This window comes from Epinephelus fuscoguttatus, linkage group LG10 (assembly GCF_011397635.1).
Source record: "Epinephelus fuscoguttatus linkage group LG10, E.fuscoguttatus.final_Chr_v1".
Classification (NCBI taxonomy): Eukaryota; Metazoa; Chordata; class Actinopteri; order Perciformes; family Serranidae; genus Epinephelus; species Epinephelus fuscoguttatus.
The window spans coordinates 386,867-402,841 of NC_064761.1; the positions used below are offsets into that span (position 1 = coordinate 386,867).

Consider the following 15,975-nt stretch of genomic DNA (forward strand, 5'->3'; position numbering starts at 1 on the left):
TAAAGAAAAACGAGTGGCCATCATTACTTTAAGAAATGAAGGTCAGTCAGTCCGGAAAATTGCAAAAACTTTAAATGTGTCCCCAAGTGGAGTCGCAAAAACCATCAAGCGCTACAACGAAACTGGCACACATGAGGACCGACCCAGGAAAGGAAGACCAAGAGTCACCTCTGCTTCTGAGGATAAGTTCATCCAAGTCACCAGCCTCAGAAATCGCAAGTTAACAGCAGCTCAGATCAGAGACCAGATGAATGCCACAGAGTTCTAGCAGCAGACCCATCTCTAGAACAACTGTTAGGAGGAGACTGCGCGAATCAGGCCTTCATGGTCAAATAGCTGCTAGGAAACCACTGCTAAGGAGAGGCAACAAACAGAAGAGATTTGTTTGGGCCAAGAAACACAAGGAATGGACATTAGACCAGTGGAAATCTGTGCTTTGGTCTGATGAGTCCAAATTTGAGATCTTTGGTTCCAACCGCCGTGTCTTTGTGAGACACAGAAAAGGTGAACGGATGGATTCCACATGCCTGGTTCCCACTGTGAAGCATGGAGGAGGAGGTGTGATGGTGTGGGGGTGTTTTGCTGGTGACACTGTTGGGGATTTATTCAAAATTGAAGGCACACTGAACCAGCATGGCTACCACAGCATCCTGCGGCGACATGCCATCCCATCCGGTTTGCGTTTAGTTGGACGATCATTTATTTTTCAACAGGACAATGACCCCAAACACACCTCCAGGCTGTGTAAGGGCTATTTGACCAAGAAGGAGAGTGATGGAGTGCTGCGGCAGATGACCTGGCCTCCACAGTCACCGGACCTGAACCCAATCGAGATGGTTTGGGGTGAGCTGGACCGCAGAGTGAAGGCAAAGGGGCCAACAAGTGCTAAACATCTCTGGGAACTCCTTCAAGACTGTTGGAAAACATTTCAGGTGACTACCTCTTGAAGCTCATCGATGCCAAGAGTGTGCAAAGCAGTAATCAGAGCAAAGGGTGGCTATTTTGAAGAAACTAGAATATAAAACATGTTTTCAGTTATTTCACCTTTTTTTGTTAAGTACATAACTCCACATGTGTTCATTCATAGTTTTGATGCCTTCAGTGAGAATCTACAATGTAAATAGTCATGAAAATAAAGAAAACACATTGAATGAGAAGGTGTGTCCAAACTTTTGGCCTGTACTGTATATAGATAGATAGATATACACACACATACATCAGTGTTTCCCATACATTCATTTATCGGTGCGCCACGAATAAATTATCTCCGCCACATATAGATTTTTCTGCTTTTGGCGCTAACTGTTCGACCTCGCTCATAAACACATTATAATGGGACTCTGTGAATGTAGCTTGTCATTACAATTCCGGTGCAATAGGTGGCAGTATGCATCGTAAAGACACACTTAACGCACCTGGTCCACCAGAAGAAGAAGAAGAAGCAGACGGAGTAGCAGAACGGATCCAAAGACCTCTCGGTACAAATATGTGGGCAAACAAGTCCAAAAGTGGTCCAAACAACTCTAACTCATCATGTTATATTAGCTGTTTTATTAGCCTGTGTCTGTATTAACATAGGTGGAAGCTCAACATGTGCAGAGACATTAACTCACGCTGTTAGTAGTGTTAACTGCAGCGCGAGTCCCGTAGCAGCTCGCCACCCTGTTAATCAATTACAGCGGCTCCACTGGCAACGGGAGCGGCATGACAACCCCCATCTGTCGCGCGACAACTCTCTATTTTACGCGGCTCTTCTATTTTTGTCGCGCTGTGCTCCCCTACGCGACCCTCCAGCAGATAAAAACTATATGAAATAGTGTGCTAAACGAGCACAATGTGTTTTTAAATGAATAAACCATTATCAGAGGTGATATGTGATGATTTTTTTTCATGCATTTACCCATGTTTATCCGTGACATTGTGTAAATGTCCGTGGCGGACATTTGAAAGCGAGTAGATGACAAACAGTACAGCAAACTTGTAGATAACTCAAATATATGTAATAATTTAGGTGGATAATGCTTTAACATTTCATGCAGCCTACATGCAGCCTCTCGGCTCGGCAAACAGTAAACAACCCCGCTGGTGTCTCTACGTGTCGCTTCCGTACGCAGTCAGTGGAGCCCAAATGAATACGCCGCGCCGCGACAATACACTGACGTGACGTAGGTTTGCAGCCGGTGGAGCCCGGCCATGTGGTTCTGCTCGTTAGTAATTAACTCTGACGTTGGATGTTCACTTCTTCACACAGATGAGTATTGAAAAATATTTTTAATACCCCCCCCCCCCAGGACCACACCACCACGAATAGATTCCTGTCCTGTGGGAAACACTGTACATGTGTATGTATATGCACTGAAATAGAAAGGTGAAGCATAAAATCACAATCAACATGTTGGTTCCCAGAATCCGCATTTCTGTCTGTCCTCTTAAAAGACAACCACAGGGAAAGGTGGGTGTTATCACATTAGCATACAGTACACACAGAACTCTGCACCATAGGGGACCTAGTGTCAGAGTGGCATCTCAACTTGAATCTTCTTCCTGGATAACACCAACACCAACATGTTAAATAATAAAGTTACATTTGAAACACCTTTCAGACCATGTGGCTGAGTCTGTCTCTGAAGTGACCCAGTGGTTGGTCACCGATTCATCTCTGATGTCAGGAAGCTGAGTAAAAGTCCATTGGTGTAAATCCAAAATAAACAGGCTTGATCACCCTATACCATCTATCATTGACAAACACAGCCAGCCCACCTCCTTTCCTCTTACCGCTGTCCGCTGTCCTGTCGTATCTGATGAGCTGGAATCCGTTCAGCACGGCGATCGTGTCCGGTACTTCCGCCTTCAGCCATGTCTCAGTAAACACCAGCACGCTGTTCTGCCGGTACTCCCTCTGATAGCGAGTCAGCGCAGACAGCTCGTCCATCTTGTTGGAGAGCGATCTTATGTTCCCCATGACGGAGGACGGGTTTGTACCATCTCCTCCGGTATCGCCGCTGCACTCCGGCGCGACATCCCCGTTTCCTTCTCCGCAGCTCGCTGCGAATGTCTTGCCTCTCCTCGGGCCGTACCGCGGTGTGACGCAGCGCTAACAGCTGGTCCCGGGTGTAAACAATGGAGCCACGACTGGGCGCGGATCCCCGCACACGATCATTTCCATAGCAAAAAGGGAGAAAGACCACTATAAAGAGCGCGGTCTTCGTCTCCATACCAAAGCAAAACATAAGTACTAGCTAGCCAAACTTTAAAAAAACTCAAAGTGAGAAAGTTAAAAACAAGATTGAGAAAAGCTCAGCGGTGAGCAGGAGCTGCTGTAACAGGCGTCCCCACTAGAGGCGCCATCTTGACTTGAAGAATACAGGAGGAATACATTATCATGCATTTATAGGGAGGTCTGTTACTGTAGGCTTTGGTAACAAAGTTTGAGCCAAGAACTAATTTATCTCATTTAGCTTGATGTGTGAATTTACAGCACTTTTTTTTAAGTAGGCTAGAAGTGTTTGAAGTTGAAGTCATGTTTCAGGACAGTGTGGAGGTAATTGTCTCTCCATGCATATTAATATACAATTTTTGTGGGAGTACGATAATCTACAATATAACCACATTTTCAGTTATAAATTATATTGTAGTATAATAAGTAAAAATGCAGTTCAGTGTTTTTCATGAAGTGATGATTGAAGGTGCTTTCAGATAGATGTGTCTCTAAATGCAGCAGTTAACTTAGTCTTGCCAAACTTAAATAATCATTACAGCATTGCATTATTGGTCAAATGTGATGTTTTAGACCATTCTGAAATAGACCATTCTAATTATAGTCTTGTTTCACAATTATTTAATTATTTCATAATTATTATTATTGCAATTATTCATGTGATGCTTTAGGTGATTGCAGGGGTGGGTCCGAAAATGCCACAAGTAATACACACAAGTTAAAAAGTATTTCTTTTTTTAAAATGAACTTCTGCTCTTTACTCAAGTATATTTTTGGGCTACTTACTTTTACACTACATTTTGATAACTGATGCTCTTCAGTGCAGCTACTCTGGAAACCTGGTTGACAAACAACAGCATCTGGAAGAGCAGAGCTGGCACTAGATGTCAGTGTGATGTCAGTAAGATGTTGGACTCTCATATCAGACTAATGTTACATTTTGGTTGGAATAAAAATCAGGTTGATGATATTTTGAATGTCTAACAACATTAGAATTTCATATAATGTGTACGTCATTATGACCTTTTGCAGATATTGGGTTTTGTTCTCCATACTTACGACTAAATGTCATTTTTCAATGTCAAGATAATGTTGGCATGAGATGTCTGGAAAATTGATTTTGACTTAAAAACACAACTTAAAATCAACAAAACATAAATGTTATCTGTCTTCAATATTCTACATCAAATTAACGCTGGCATTAGACGTTGGACACCCAGTGTCACAGCCTAAACTCAATCTGGGATAAATAGTTTAATAAGTGCAGAAAATAGACATCTAAAATGGTGATGTGATTTAAGGACAATGTTGTGGATTAGTTGTCGGACTATCCCCACAATGAATTAGGAGTTTAAGAATAGAGGACGTCCTATGTAGATCGTAAGGCTTCTTTGACGCAAACTTGTGATTTGTGATATTGGGCTGTGTCGCTTGACTTGCTTACTGTAATACCAACTTGTGACTGTTTGATTTGTGTATGTGTTCAGGACTATGATCTTAGTCAGCTGCAGCAGCCTGATGCCCTGGAGCCAGAGTGTATTAAGGTGGGGATCAGACGTCTGGATGAGAGGCCTCTTCATCATGATCACCAGTACCCCCTCCGTTCTGCTGCCCCCCACCCAGGAGATATAGGAGACTTCATCCATGAGGTATGGCAGCACGCAGGCTCTGTTTATGTTGGACAAATCTCATGAAGTCCTTTACCAATTTAAACATTCATGGTAATATCTTTGCATTAAATGTTGTTAGTGTTGTTTTCAGACTAAACCAGCAAGAGGATGATGTCCCATCCTCACTAACTGAGATTCAATCTGTTTGCCCAGATTAAATTCTGGTGTCGGGCGAATGCACTTCTTAGCACACAGAAAGTGATGAAGCACAGCTTGAGTAAAACACACACGGTCTAATTGACAGCAGTAAGCAGACAGTGTCCAGAAAGAGCTGGATCTGCCAAAGCTGGATCTGTTGCTTCTCTCTTACCTTTTCTATCCTTTGGTATAACGCATCAAAGAGTGGCTAGCATGTGTTAACAGTTTACCTAATCACCTTACAGGATTTAGGGATATTGCACTTCAAACCTTTTTTTTTTTGTTGTTGTTGTTTTTTAGCAGTCACTAACTCATAGGTTTTTGGATCTGCCAGTATGGGAACTAACCCACTGCCACATTCAAAGCCTGTATCCAAACAGGAAAGCACACAAAGGCATCATCACACAGTGTTGCAGATTGAAAATACATTTGCTCCCCTTCAGTGATGTATCAGTGATATGTGATGGTATATGTGCCTTGCAGGGGTTGCACACTAACAGCTGACATGAGGCAGTGAGAAGCAGAGAAACACAGAGAGTACAGTGTCTGTGTAATACTTAATTAGCTTTGCTAGTGGTCAGGATTATCTGGACTCCGACCTGGCCACAGCCTGGCTACCTAATTGGAGGTAAAGCCACTGAGTTGAGTTAATCCCGCAGACTGGCTGCAGGCCATCCACAGCTCCTTAAAGTCACAATTTGGGGCACTCTGTCACTCTGTTACACTTCCTATTTACATTATTATATACTATTTCCTATTCTTCATCTAACCGCTTCATCCTCTTGAGGGTCGCGGGGGGGCTGGAGCCTATCTCAGCAGACATCGGGCGAGAGGCAGAGTACACCCTGGACAGGGCTGACACATAGAGACAGACAACCATTCACACTCACATTCACTATTTCCTATTCTATGGAGCTTTATCCCTGTCTTTATTCAAGAGAGTGGTCTATCAGTTTGAGAGCATTATTTATTGATTTCATGCTCAAAAACCCTGCCCTCACACTCAAATAGCCTCTGCTTGCGCTTGGATCTACTCAGTTTCTGCTCAAACTGTGTGCTCGCACTCATATACCATGTTGCTTGCACTCAGATACAATGTTGCTCGCACAGATTTCCTGCTCGAGCTTCGGCTTTTCTCCTCGCGCTCAAACTGTTTCTGTGTGCTCTCGGAATTTCTGCTCTCAGATTTCTGCCCTGCGCTTGGATTTTTTTGTGTAACAACCCTGTCAAAATCCCCCAACCAATAGAATGCCAGATTTACTGTTGACCAATAAAATGATCCCTGCCTCCTTGTGGGTGCACTTGCTTTAGTATTAGAGCGTCCCGTCCGGGCGGGTACTCTTTAACCAGGTTCATCCACTCCCACCCTCCAGGGCTTTATTAAATGTTCTTCCCTTGCTTTCTTTACCACTTTTGGAATATAGTACAGCGGACAAGCTCTCAAATTATGAGGAATTGTGCACTTTTTGAAAAAAGCATGAAATTTCTACCATAGTTAGTACATACTGTAAGGTTTATTTTCAGTTGTGGAGGGAAGTCAGATTTGACCTCTGAGGCCCGAGAGAGGTCAAATTCAAGATGGCCGCCAATAATATTCAAATATGCTTAACTTTGGAACCAAACAAAATAGAAAAACATTTAAGGTGTCATTTCCAACTAAGTTTATGGTGCCCATTCAGTTAGTGATACTCTTGAGATCAGTGGAATTCAAAAAAATGCATTTAGGTCAGGGTCATACGGAAGCGTATTGCATTCACTTGACAAATAAAAAAAACCTGTTTTTCTGAGTAATTTTTTCTGTTTTTCGGAATAATTTATTTATTTTTCTGTTTTTTGGTGTAATTTTTCCCTGTTTTTCTGTGTAATATTTTCTGTTTTTCGTGGTAATTTTTTTCTGTTTTTTATGGTAATTTTTCCCTGTTTTTCGTGGTAATTTTTTTTCTGTTTTTTGTTGTAATTTTTTTCTGTTTTTCGTGGTAATTTTTTTCCTGAACGAGGAGATACTTCAAAATCTCGCGAGAAGCTCCCACCTGGCACCTGCAAGTGACCCCTGCATCCATGGTGACTCCTGCAGCTGGATGTATTTTGCATCCATGCTCCTTCTCCTAAAATACGGGATCAATAAGGGTAAGGCACGTAATTAGTTACACACAGGGTATGATAGTCTAGCTATGTTTTCCACTGCATCCTTCTAGTGTAGGCCTATCGCTCAATGTAACAGGTTAAGTTAGTAACAGGTTGTAACAACGTTAGCTGACAAACGTGTATGGGCATGATTCAGTTGTCAGCTAACGTTAAGCTAACAGTTTTTTTCCATCATGCTGGACATTGTTACTCATCACAAATTAACCGCCTTTCTTTCAATATATTGGCTTGGCACAAGTAGAACGAGCTAGAGAAACCAGTGGTTTCGCTAGAGAGGGGGTTATGCTAACGAGCCATTCGTCACAACTTTGGTTAACTTATATGCTATAGTACACGCTAACACTATAGAAACGTAACGTGAGGATATTAACATGGAAGTAGTGTAACATGAGCATGTCAACATAACCAGAACATCCCAGATCTTGTTTGTGTTGTACGTCGCTTTGGATAAAAGCGTCTGCTAAGTGAAATATTGCCAGTAGACTAGTCATATTGACGCATCATGAGTACTTTGAGTTACTGAGATTGTTGTGGTTTGTCATTTAATACATGCATGCACCTGATACACAGTGAGGAAAGATCCTGCATGAAACGTCCGTGCACATATTTGTATATGGTGTGGAATAAAATTATTTAAAATTTGAAACGTTTTTGCACCTGCTTACTGGTAAAGTACAATGAGCTACTCCATATGTTGCAAAGCCCCAATCTGGATTTTATTTTCAATTTAAATAGTAATAGTAATAACAATAATAAAGCCCACTCTATGTGCTGCAGAGTTTAGTCTTCTGTAATATTTGAGTCATGTTATTGTTTATGAATAACCAGTGAAAGCTTTCATGCAGATGGACATTACACAAACCTGTTCTTGTGGTGATTTGAACGAGCACATTCAAATATCTAATGAAAGGTCGACTTTCAAATGAGTATACGTACTATATAGATAGGGTATTTATAGGTCAACTGCTTATGCTTTCATATAATTTGACAATATGACACTATTGGGCTTTAGAGTTTTAAACATGTTAATTGTTGGTGAAACAAATATTTATCTGCCTTTTTCCAACATTTTTGCAGGGCCAGCAATGACTACGTCCTCAAACCCCCCCTTCCGACAAGATGATGGTCTGTGGATATTTCTTCAGAACAGAGGTGTTCCTGAGGAGAATATTCAGAAAATGCAGCAGGATCATGTACGTTAACATACAATTGTTCCTGCAGTACTATATTATTTTTTTAAAATTATTTTCTCAACTATATTTTTATATTTCACTGAATTTCAATGTATTACACATGTACCTTTACATTTTAGACTATCACATTTAGTGCCAGATATTTTCATTTGTCATCCCTTCCAACAATGCAGCCTGAAATATGGAGAGACATCACTGTTATACAAATATACAAATAAATACACAACCTATTCCCTGCTTTATGTGAAGTACTCCATACCATCAAAGTAAGACTTAATTCATCAAATTGGTATGAGAATAAGCTTTTTTGCAAGTATGGTAATGTGCAACAAATGAATGAAATTCGATAACTTAGATGTAATGTTTACATCATGATCATACAGATGATGTATATGGTATAAGAACAGTTAGAACAACACGTTCAATAAATATCATGCTAAAATATGATATTGAGTATATGGAGTTGAAATGATAGTAAATGCCATCTGACTCCATTTGAAAACAGCTGCATGACTGTAAACAGGATTAAGTAGGCTTTCAAGTTACTGTTGATGTATTTGGTTGTCCTGAAACTGAGAAGTAAGTAGTCTTGGAGATAATATATATTTTAAGCTGTGTCATGTCTAATGTATACTTTTTGTATTTCTTGCAGATTGACAGCTCGGTAATTGGAGACATAGATGATGCCACTATGGCTGCTTACATTCCAGCCTATGGTGACAGGATTGAAACAAGGCGTTTCTGTTAGGAAAAACAGAGAAGAGGCGGAGATGATACAAAAAGACAGTCCTTATTTGAAAAACTTTAAAAAAAAAATGGGCACAATGAGCAACAAAGGTATTGATCAAGGTTTTGAGGGGGAAAATCCAGTGCAGCCAACAAAGATGCATCTAAAAACTAATAAGAGAGCCTGTAAGATGACTAGAAAAATAGAATTAGAGTGGATACATGACAACAAACAAGTCAGAAAACACAGTGGTGGAGGAACCAGAGTTCTTGATATCAACAAGAAAGCCACTAAAAGCGAGATTCTGTCACATGCTAAAAAACTGTTTTTCCCTAATGAAATGTCGATGAAGGGAAAGTGGGTAGAGTTTAGTCACGACATAGTTGACTTTCAGGAAGCATGTGTTGATGAGGATGTTAGCGTGGGAGACCTCTACGAAACACACAAATTGGGGTTGTTAAGATTTTATTTGTTCACAAACACCCTGACCAGTGAAAATGAAACAGAGGAAGAAGCTGATATACAGACAGATGAGCAACATGAAAACACAGCAGAGCCTGGACAAGAGAAACACACAATGGAAGAGGTCGAGCAGCTGACACAGAAAAGACAAAACAGTCAACATCAAATGTACATAGTGGAAGGTGATGAGCAAAGCACTGCCACAATGTCAGCTGTTGTCTCTATTGATCTTACATCTTTGTGTAATACATCAGAGGTCATTATTGGTCCTTTGCCAGGTGGGCCGTTTTTAGGTGATCTTGATGATACAGTCATACATGAGCCAGTCCTTGCAATAGAAGAACAAATGAACATCCCCACCTATACCTCAACTCCTACTGATGCTGAGACAGCCTCTGCTAGACCACCAAGTCCTGCCAGTGAACTTTTGTATGTGACTGTGAAACTTCACAGAGTGACACTCTTGGATGAACTGATTGCCCAATTCAAGGATGATGAAATGATGAGCTACTCTGTGAAATACAGCTTCATCGATGAAATGGGGGCAGATGCTGATGGTGTGTCCCGGGATGTGTACGCCGCCTTCTGGACAGAATTTCTAGACTGTGCTGCAGAGGGTACAGATGTGAGGGTGCCATCACTATCCCCAAAATGCCAAAAGGAGGAATGGAAGTCTGTTGGCAGGATATTGGCCAAGGGACTGAAGGACCATGGGTATTTTCCATTTCGGCTGGCACAAGCCTTTACAGCAGCAGTCATCTTTGGTGAACACTCTGTTTCACCTGATTTACTGGTTGACTCGCTGATGTTGTATCTTAGTCAGTCTGAACGTGATCTCTTGTCCACTGCTTTGCAAGAGGCTGTTGTCGGCGATGATGAGGAAGACCTTCTTGATCTGATGGATCGCATGGGAGTAAGAACAGTACCATCACAGGATAACTTGAGAGCCGTGCTTGTCCAGGTGGCTCACAAGCAAAAAATCCAGCACCCAAAATATGCACTGGATAATATTGCAGAAGTTGCAGGACCGACACTCAGGAAGTTTTTCCCCAGTGTACAGGATATGAAGAAGATGTATGAGGATCTTAAACCAACAACACGAAAGGTGTTAAAGATGATAACAGCTTTTCCAGCTACTTCAGCAGACAACCAAAGTTTGTGATTTTTCCATCAGTACATTAGGGGACTGGATGAAATTGGCCTCCGGAAGGTGATGAGATTTCTAACTGGGTCTGATGTCATCTGTGTAAAAGAAATTCAAGTCACATTCACCTCTTTGGAAGGGCTAGCACGGCGGCCAATTGCACACACTTGTGGCCCAACTTTGGAGCTACCATCAACTTACAACAGCTATCCTGAGCTTCGAGCTGAAATGGAGGCGATACTGTCCTGCAACTCTTATGCAATGGACATTGCATAAGAGTGCCTAAGTGACCTATGAACACATACACACCTTTCTCTTCCCCATCAGTGCCAGCTATTTAGGTTTAGACTGTGTGTAAATGTGGGATAGAACATGCAAGGAGAATATGCGATTAGCTCAGGAGCTGTATGATGAGTGCAGAATGTTTTTATTTTATTTTATTAAATTTCAAGATTTTGGTTTTATGATATCAAGAAACATTTTATATTTTACTTTGATCTAACCCTCCTGTTGTCCTCGGGTTAGGAAGGAAGGAAGGAAGGATGGAGGAAAGAAGGGAGGGATGGTGGGAGGCAGGAAGGAAGGAAGGAAGGACAGAGGGGAAGAAAGGAGGAAGGAAGGAAAAAAAGAAAGAAAGAGAAAGAAAGAAAAAGAAAGAAAGAAAGAAAGGAGGGATGGAGCGAGGAAAGGAGAGGCGGAGAGAGGAAGGAAAGAAAGAAAGAAGGGATGGAGGAAGGACAGAGGAGAAGAAGGGAGGAAGGAGGAAAGAAGAAAGGAAAGAAGGAAAAAGGGAGGGAGGGCGGAAAGAAAGAAAGGAGGGATAAAAGAAGGAACATTCAAAGCAGACTGGATCAATTTGACCTGGGAGGGAGGACAATACATACAAAGGTTATGACACTTTTTGTTATCAGAGCATTTATGGAGAATATGTGATTAGCTCAGGGGCTATGTGATAAGCAGAATGTTTTTTTTTTTTTTTTTAAATTTCAGTATTTTCTTTTTATCATACCAAGAAACAATTTATTTTGATTTAAAACAATGTTTGTTATCATTCTAGAATGAGAATGTTCAGACATTAAACTAAATACTTTTACGAAGTTAAATTTTCACTGTTAAATTCTAATAGAATTGGAACCTCTACCTCATGTCAGATGTTAATACTGACCGTGTTTGTTAATCTGCTCTTAACAGTAGAAGGTACCTTGAGGTGTTTTTTGTACAACTAAAATCACAGGTTGCTGTCTTGTTTTGTACAGCTGTCTTCAAACAAATTGTGTCTACTGTTGATTCATGTCGTTCAGTAGTCCTGCTCTAGTGAGACATGATCTGTTTCCAACCAGAATCTTAAAATTGGAGTTCCTGTTTGTTATGGGGTGCTTGTATTGTGAAAGGTTAAAGTTATCAAATGTGTGTAAACTGAAGAAAAAAGGAAGCATGCTTTAATTAAAGATAAATATATGCTTCATTTGTTGAAAGTTTAATGACAACTGCACTTCACCATAAATTTATAGAGTGACATTTCATCCAGCTACAAAAGCAAAGCTGATCTGACCTGTTTCCATGTTTGAGCGTTGACATAATCACCAACTAATTTTAGATACAACATATTCCTACATCTTAGTACCAAATTTTGTTACATGTAATTGTTTGGATGCAATTGACACAGTAAATTGAGGAACAAAAACAGGAAGGTATATTTCCTAAATGCTTAATTAAACAACTAAATATCAAAAGAGAAAAACCTTTAACTTCTCATTGTTAACAGGAATTCTGTCTGTAAAAGAGCTATATTTCAAAGTCAGCATACACACCATTGAGGACAAGATAGTATAACGTGTTTCATTTATAATTGATATGGCTGTCCAGTCTTTTTTGTAGGCTGTCCTTTTTACAATGCACCCAAGACTTTCCATTTTTCACAACATGTAACGTGATGCGATATTTCAGAAAGAGAACATACAAAGTCCAAAGGGGAGATGTCCATTAGTAAAGAGTTCAGTAATTCACAGTTTAAACACAACATGAAATTCATGGTTCATAATATTTTCTACTCAGTCATTTGATCCAGTAGAGCACGTCATGATCATTATATTTGAGCTCGTATGTAAGCACGTAAGAACATGTAAAGCTCAATGGCTTCCTCTGGAGAGGTGGGTGGATGAAGATTGTTTTCTGCCATGGCAAGGCAGCAAATGTCAAACACTGTGTTATCACAGGGATATGGTCCTCTCTGACGGCATTCCTCTCTGCAGGCTTGAACCTTTTGTTGGGATACCTCTTTGAGGTACTCTCTGGCACCAAATAGTTGGGGTAAGTTGTACATCATCACTGGACACCCACCTGGAGACACAGCATTTCTGCATGGGCGAATTCTGTGAGTGTTCCAAAGGTGAACAATGTCCTGCAGTTCTATCTAAATATAAATAAAAATAGAAAGTGAGAAAATCAGTTCACACATTTGCAATACCAACTGCAGTAGCTATATATTATGATGCATTAAACTAGCCAATAATATACAGTACAGGCCAAAAGCTTGGACACACCTTCTCATTCAATGCGTTTTCTTTATTTTCATGACTATTTACATTGTAGATTCTCACTGAAGGCATCAAAACTATGAATGAACACATGTGGAGTTATGTACTTAACAAAAAAAGGTGAAATAACTGAAAACATGTTTTATATTCTAGTTTCTTCAAAATAGCCACCCTTTGCTCTGATTACTGCTTTGCACACTCTTGGCATTCTCTCCATGAGCTTCAAGAGGTAGTCACCTGAAATGGTTTTCCAACAGTCTTGAAGGAGTTCCCAGAGATGTTAAGCACTTGTTGGCCCCTTTGCCTTCACTCTGCGGTCCAGCTCACCCCAAACCATCTCGATTGGGTTCAGGTCCGGTGACTGTGGAGGCCAGGTCATCTGCCGCAGCACTCCATCACTCTCCTTCTTGGTCAAATAGCCCTTACACAGCCTGGAGGTGTGTTTGGGGTCATTGTCCTGTTGAAAAATAAATGATGGTCCAACTAAACGCAAACCGGATGGGATGGCATGTCGCTGCAGGATGCTGTGGTAGCCATGCTGATTCAGTGTGCCTTCAATTTTGAATAAATCCCCAACAGTGTCACCAGCAAAACACCCCCACACCATCACACCTCCTCCTCCATGCTTCACAGTGGGAACCAGGCATGTGGAATCCATCCGTTCACCTTTTCTGTGTCTCACAAAGACACGGCAGTTGGAACCAAAGATCTCAAATTTGGACTCATCAGACCAAAGCACAGATTTCCACTGGTCTAATGTCCATTCCTTGTGTTTCTTGGCCCAAACAAATCTCTTCAGCTTGTTGCCTCTACTTAGCAGTGGTTTCCTAGCAGCTATTTGACCATGAAGGCCTGATTCGCGCAGTCTCCTCTTAACAGTTGTTCTAGAGATGGGTCTGCTGCTAGAACTCTGTGTGGCATTCATCTGGTCTCTGATCTGAGCTGCTGTTAACTTGCGATTTCTGAGGCTGGTGACTCGGATGAACTTATCCTCAGAAGCAGAGGTGACTCTTGGTCTTCCTTTCCTGGGTCGGTCCTCATGTGTGCCAGTTTCATTGTAGCGCTTGATGGTTTTTGCGACTCCACTTGGGGACACATTTAAAGTTTTTGCAATTTTCCGGACTGACTGACCTTCATTTCTTAAAGTAATGATGGCCACTCGTTTTTCTTTAGTTAGCTGATTGGTTCTTGCCATAATATGAATTTTAACAGTTGTCCAATAGGGCTGTCGGCTGTGTATTAACCTGACTTCTGCACAACACAACTGATGGTCCCAACCCCATTGATAAAGCAAGAAATTCCACTAATTAACCCTGATAAGGCACACCTGTGAAGTGGAAACCATTTCAGGTGACTACCTCTTGAAGCTCATGGAGAGAATGCCAAGAGTGTGCAAAGCAGTAATCAGAGCAAAGGGTGGCTATTTTGAAGAAACTAGAATATAAAACATGTTTTCAGTTATTTTTTTTGTTAAGTACATAACTTCACATGTGTTCATTCATAGTTTTGATGCCTTCAGTGAGAATCTACAATGTAAATAGTCATGAAAATAAAGAAAACGCATTGAATGAGAAGGTGTGTCCAAACTTTTGGCCTGTACTGTATATATACATATATATACTTATATATATATATATATATATATATACATACATACATATATATACATATATATACATATATATATATATATATGTATATATATGTGTAAGGGATAATGTATAGTGAGCCGGTGACTGTTGAAAAATAACTCCCGACAGGGGAAGAGGGTGGGAGTGGATGAACCTGGTTAAAGAGTACCCGAGAGACGGGACACTCTAATACTAAAGCGAGCGCGCTCACAAGGAGGCAAGGATCATTTCATTGGTCAACAGTAAATCTGGGGGATTTTGACAGGGTTGTTCCACAAAAAAATCCAAGCGCAGGGCAGAAATCTGAGAGCAGAAATTCCGAGAGCGCACAGAAACAGTTTGAGCATGAGGAGAAAAGCCGAAGCTCAAGCAGGAAATCTGTGCGAGCAACATGGTATCTGAGTGCAAGCACACAATTTGAGCAGAAACAGGCTAGATCCAAGCGCAAGCAGAGGCTATTTGAGTGCGAGGGCAGGGTTTTTGAGTGTGAAATCAATAACTAATGCTCTCAAACTGATAGACCACTCTCTTGAATAAAGATAGGGATAAAGCTCCATACTATTCTAGTACAGTAGGTGCACATACCACAGCAAACAGGCAACTAATCCAGTATAGCATTTGTGCCAACAGAAAATGACACAAAGTGTGTGCCAACAGATGAGAATCAATCCATATGAAAACTTAAGAAGAAGATATATTTAAATGATCCTTTTGGGGAAGTTCAATTTGTTTCACTCTGCACACCGGCCCAAAATGCACACACATGTATAAACAGGACCTATACATGCATTAAATGGAGAGATGTCAAAGTGAGGGGGCTGCCTTGGACAAGCACACCGAGCAGTTGGGGGTTCAGTGCCTTGCTTAAGGGCACTTCGGCAGTGCATAGTACGTGAACTGGCACCTCTCCAGCTACCAGTCCACACTCCATACTTGGTCCGGACAGGGACTTGAACCCTCCAGTTCCCAAGCCAAGTTCCTATTGACTGAGCTACTGCTGGCTCCAAAGCTGAATTAATGCATTTTTTTGCCACTGTTGATCAGCAGTTATAAACACACAGTGACATATCAGTCAGTCTTTATTCAATCAATCATTTATTTTTCATATGGA

General features: G+C 41.0%; 1 protein-coding gene across 1 annotated transcript in view; it reads left to right on the forward strand.

The window, feature by feature from the left end:
* LOC125895868 (cadherin-2-like) overlaps nt 1-15,975 on the forward strand; it is a 398,602-nt gene that overhangs the window by 366,541 nt on the left and 16,086 nt on the right. The window contains exon 15 of the mRNA XM_049588038.1: nt 4,705-4,866. Within this exon, the coding sequence (XP_049443995.1) occupies nt 4,705-4,866 (162 nt within the window). The remainder of the gene's footprint in view (nt 1-4,704; nt 4,867-15,975) is intronic.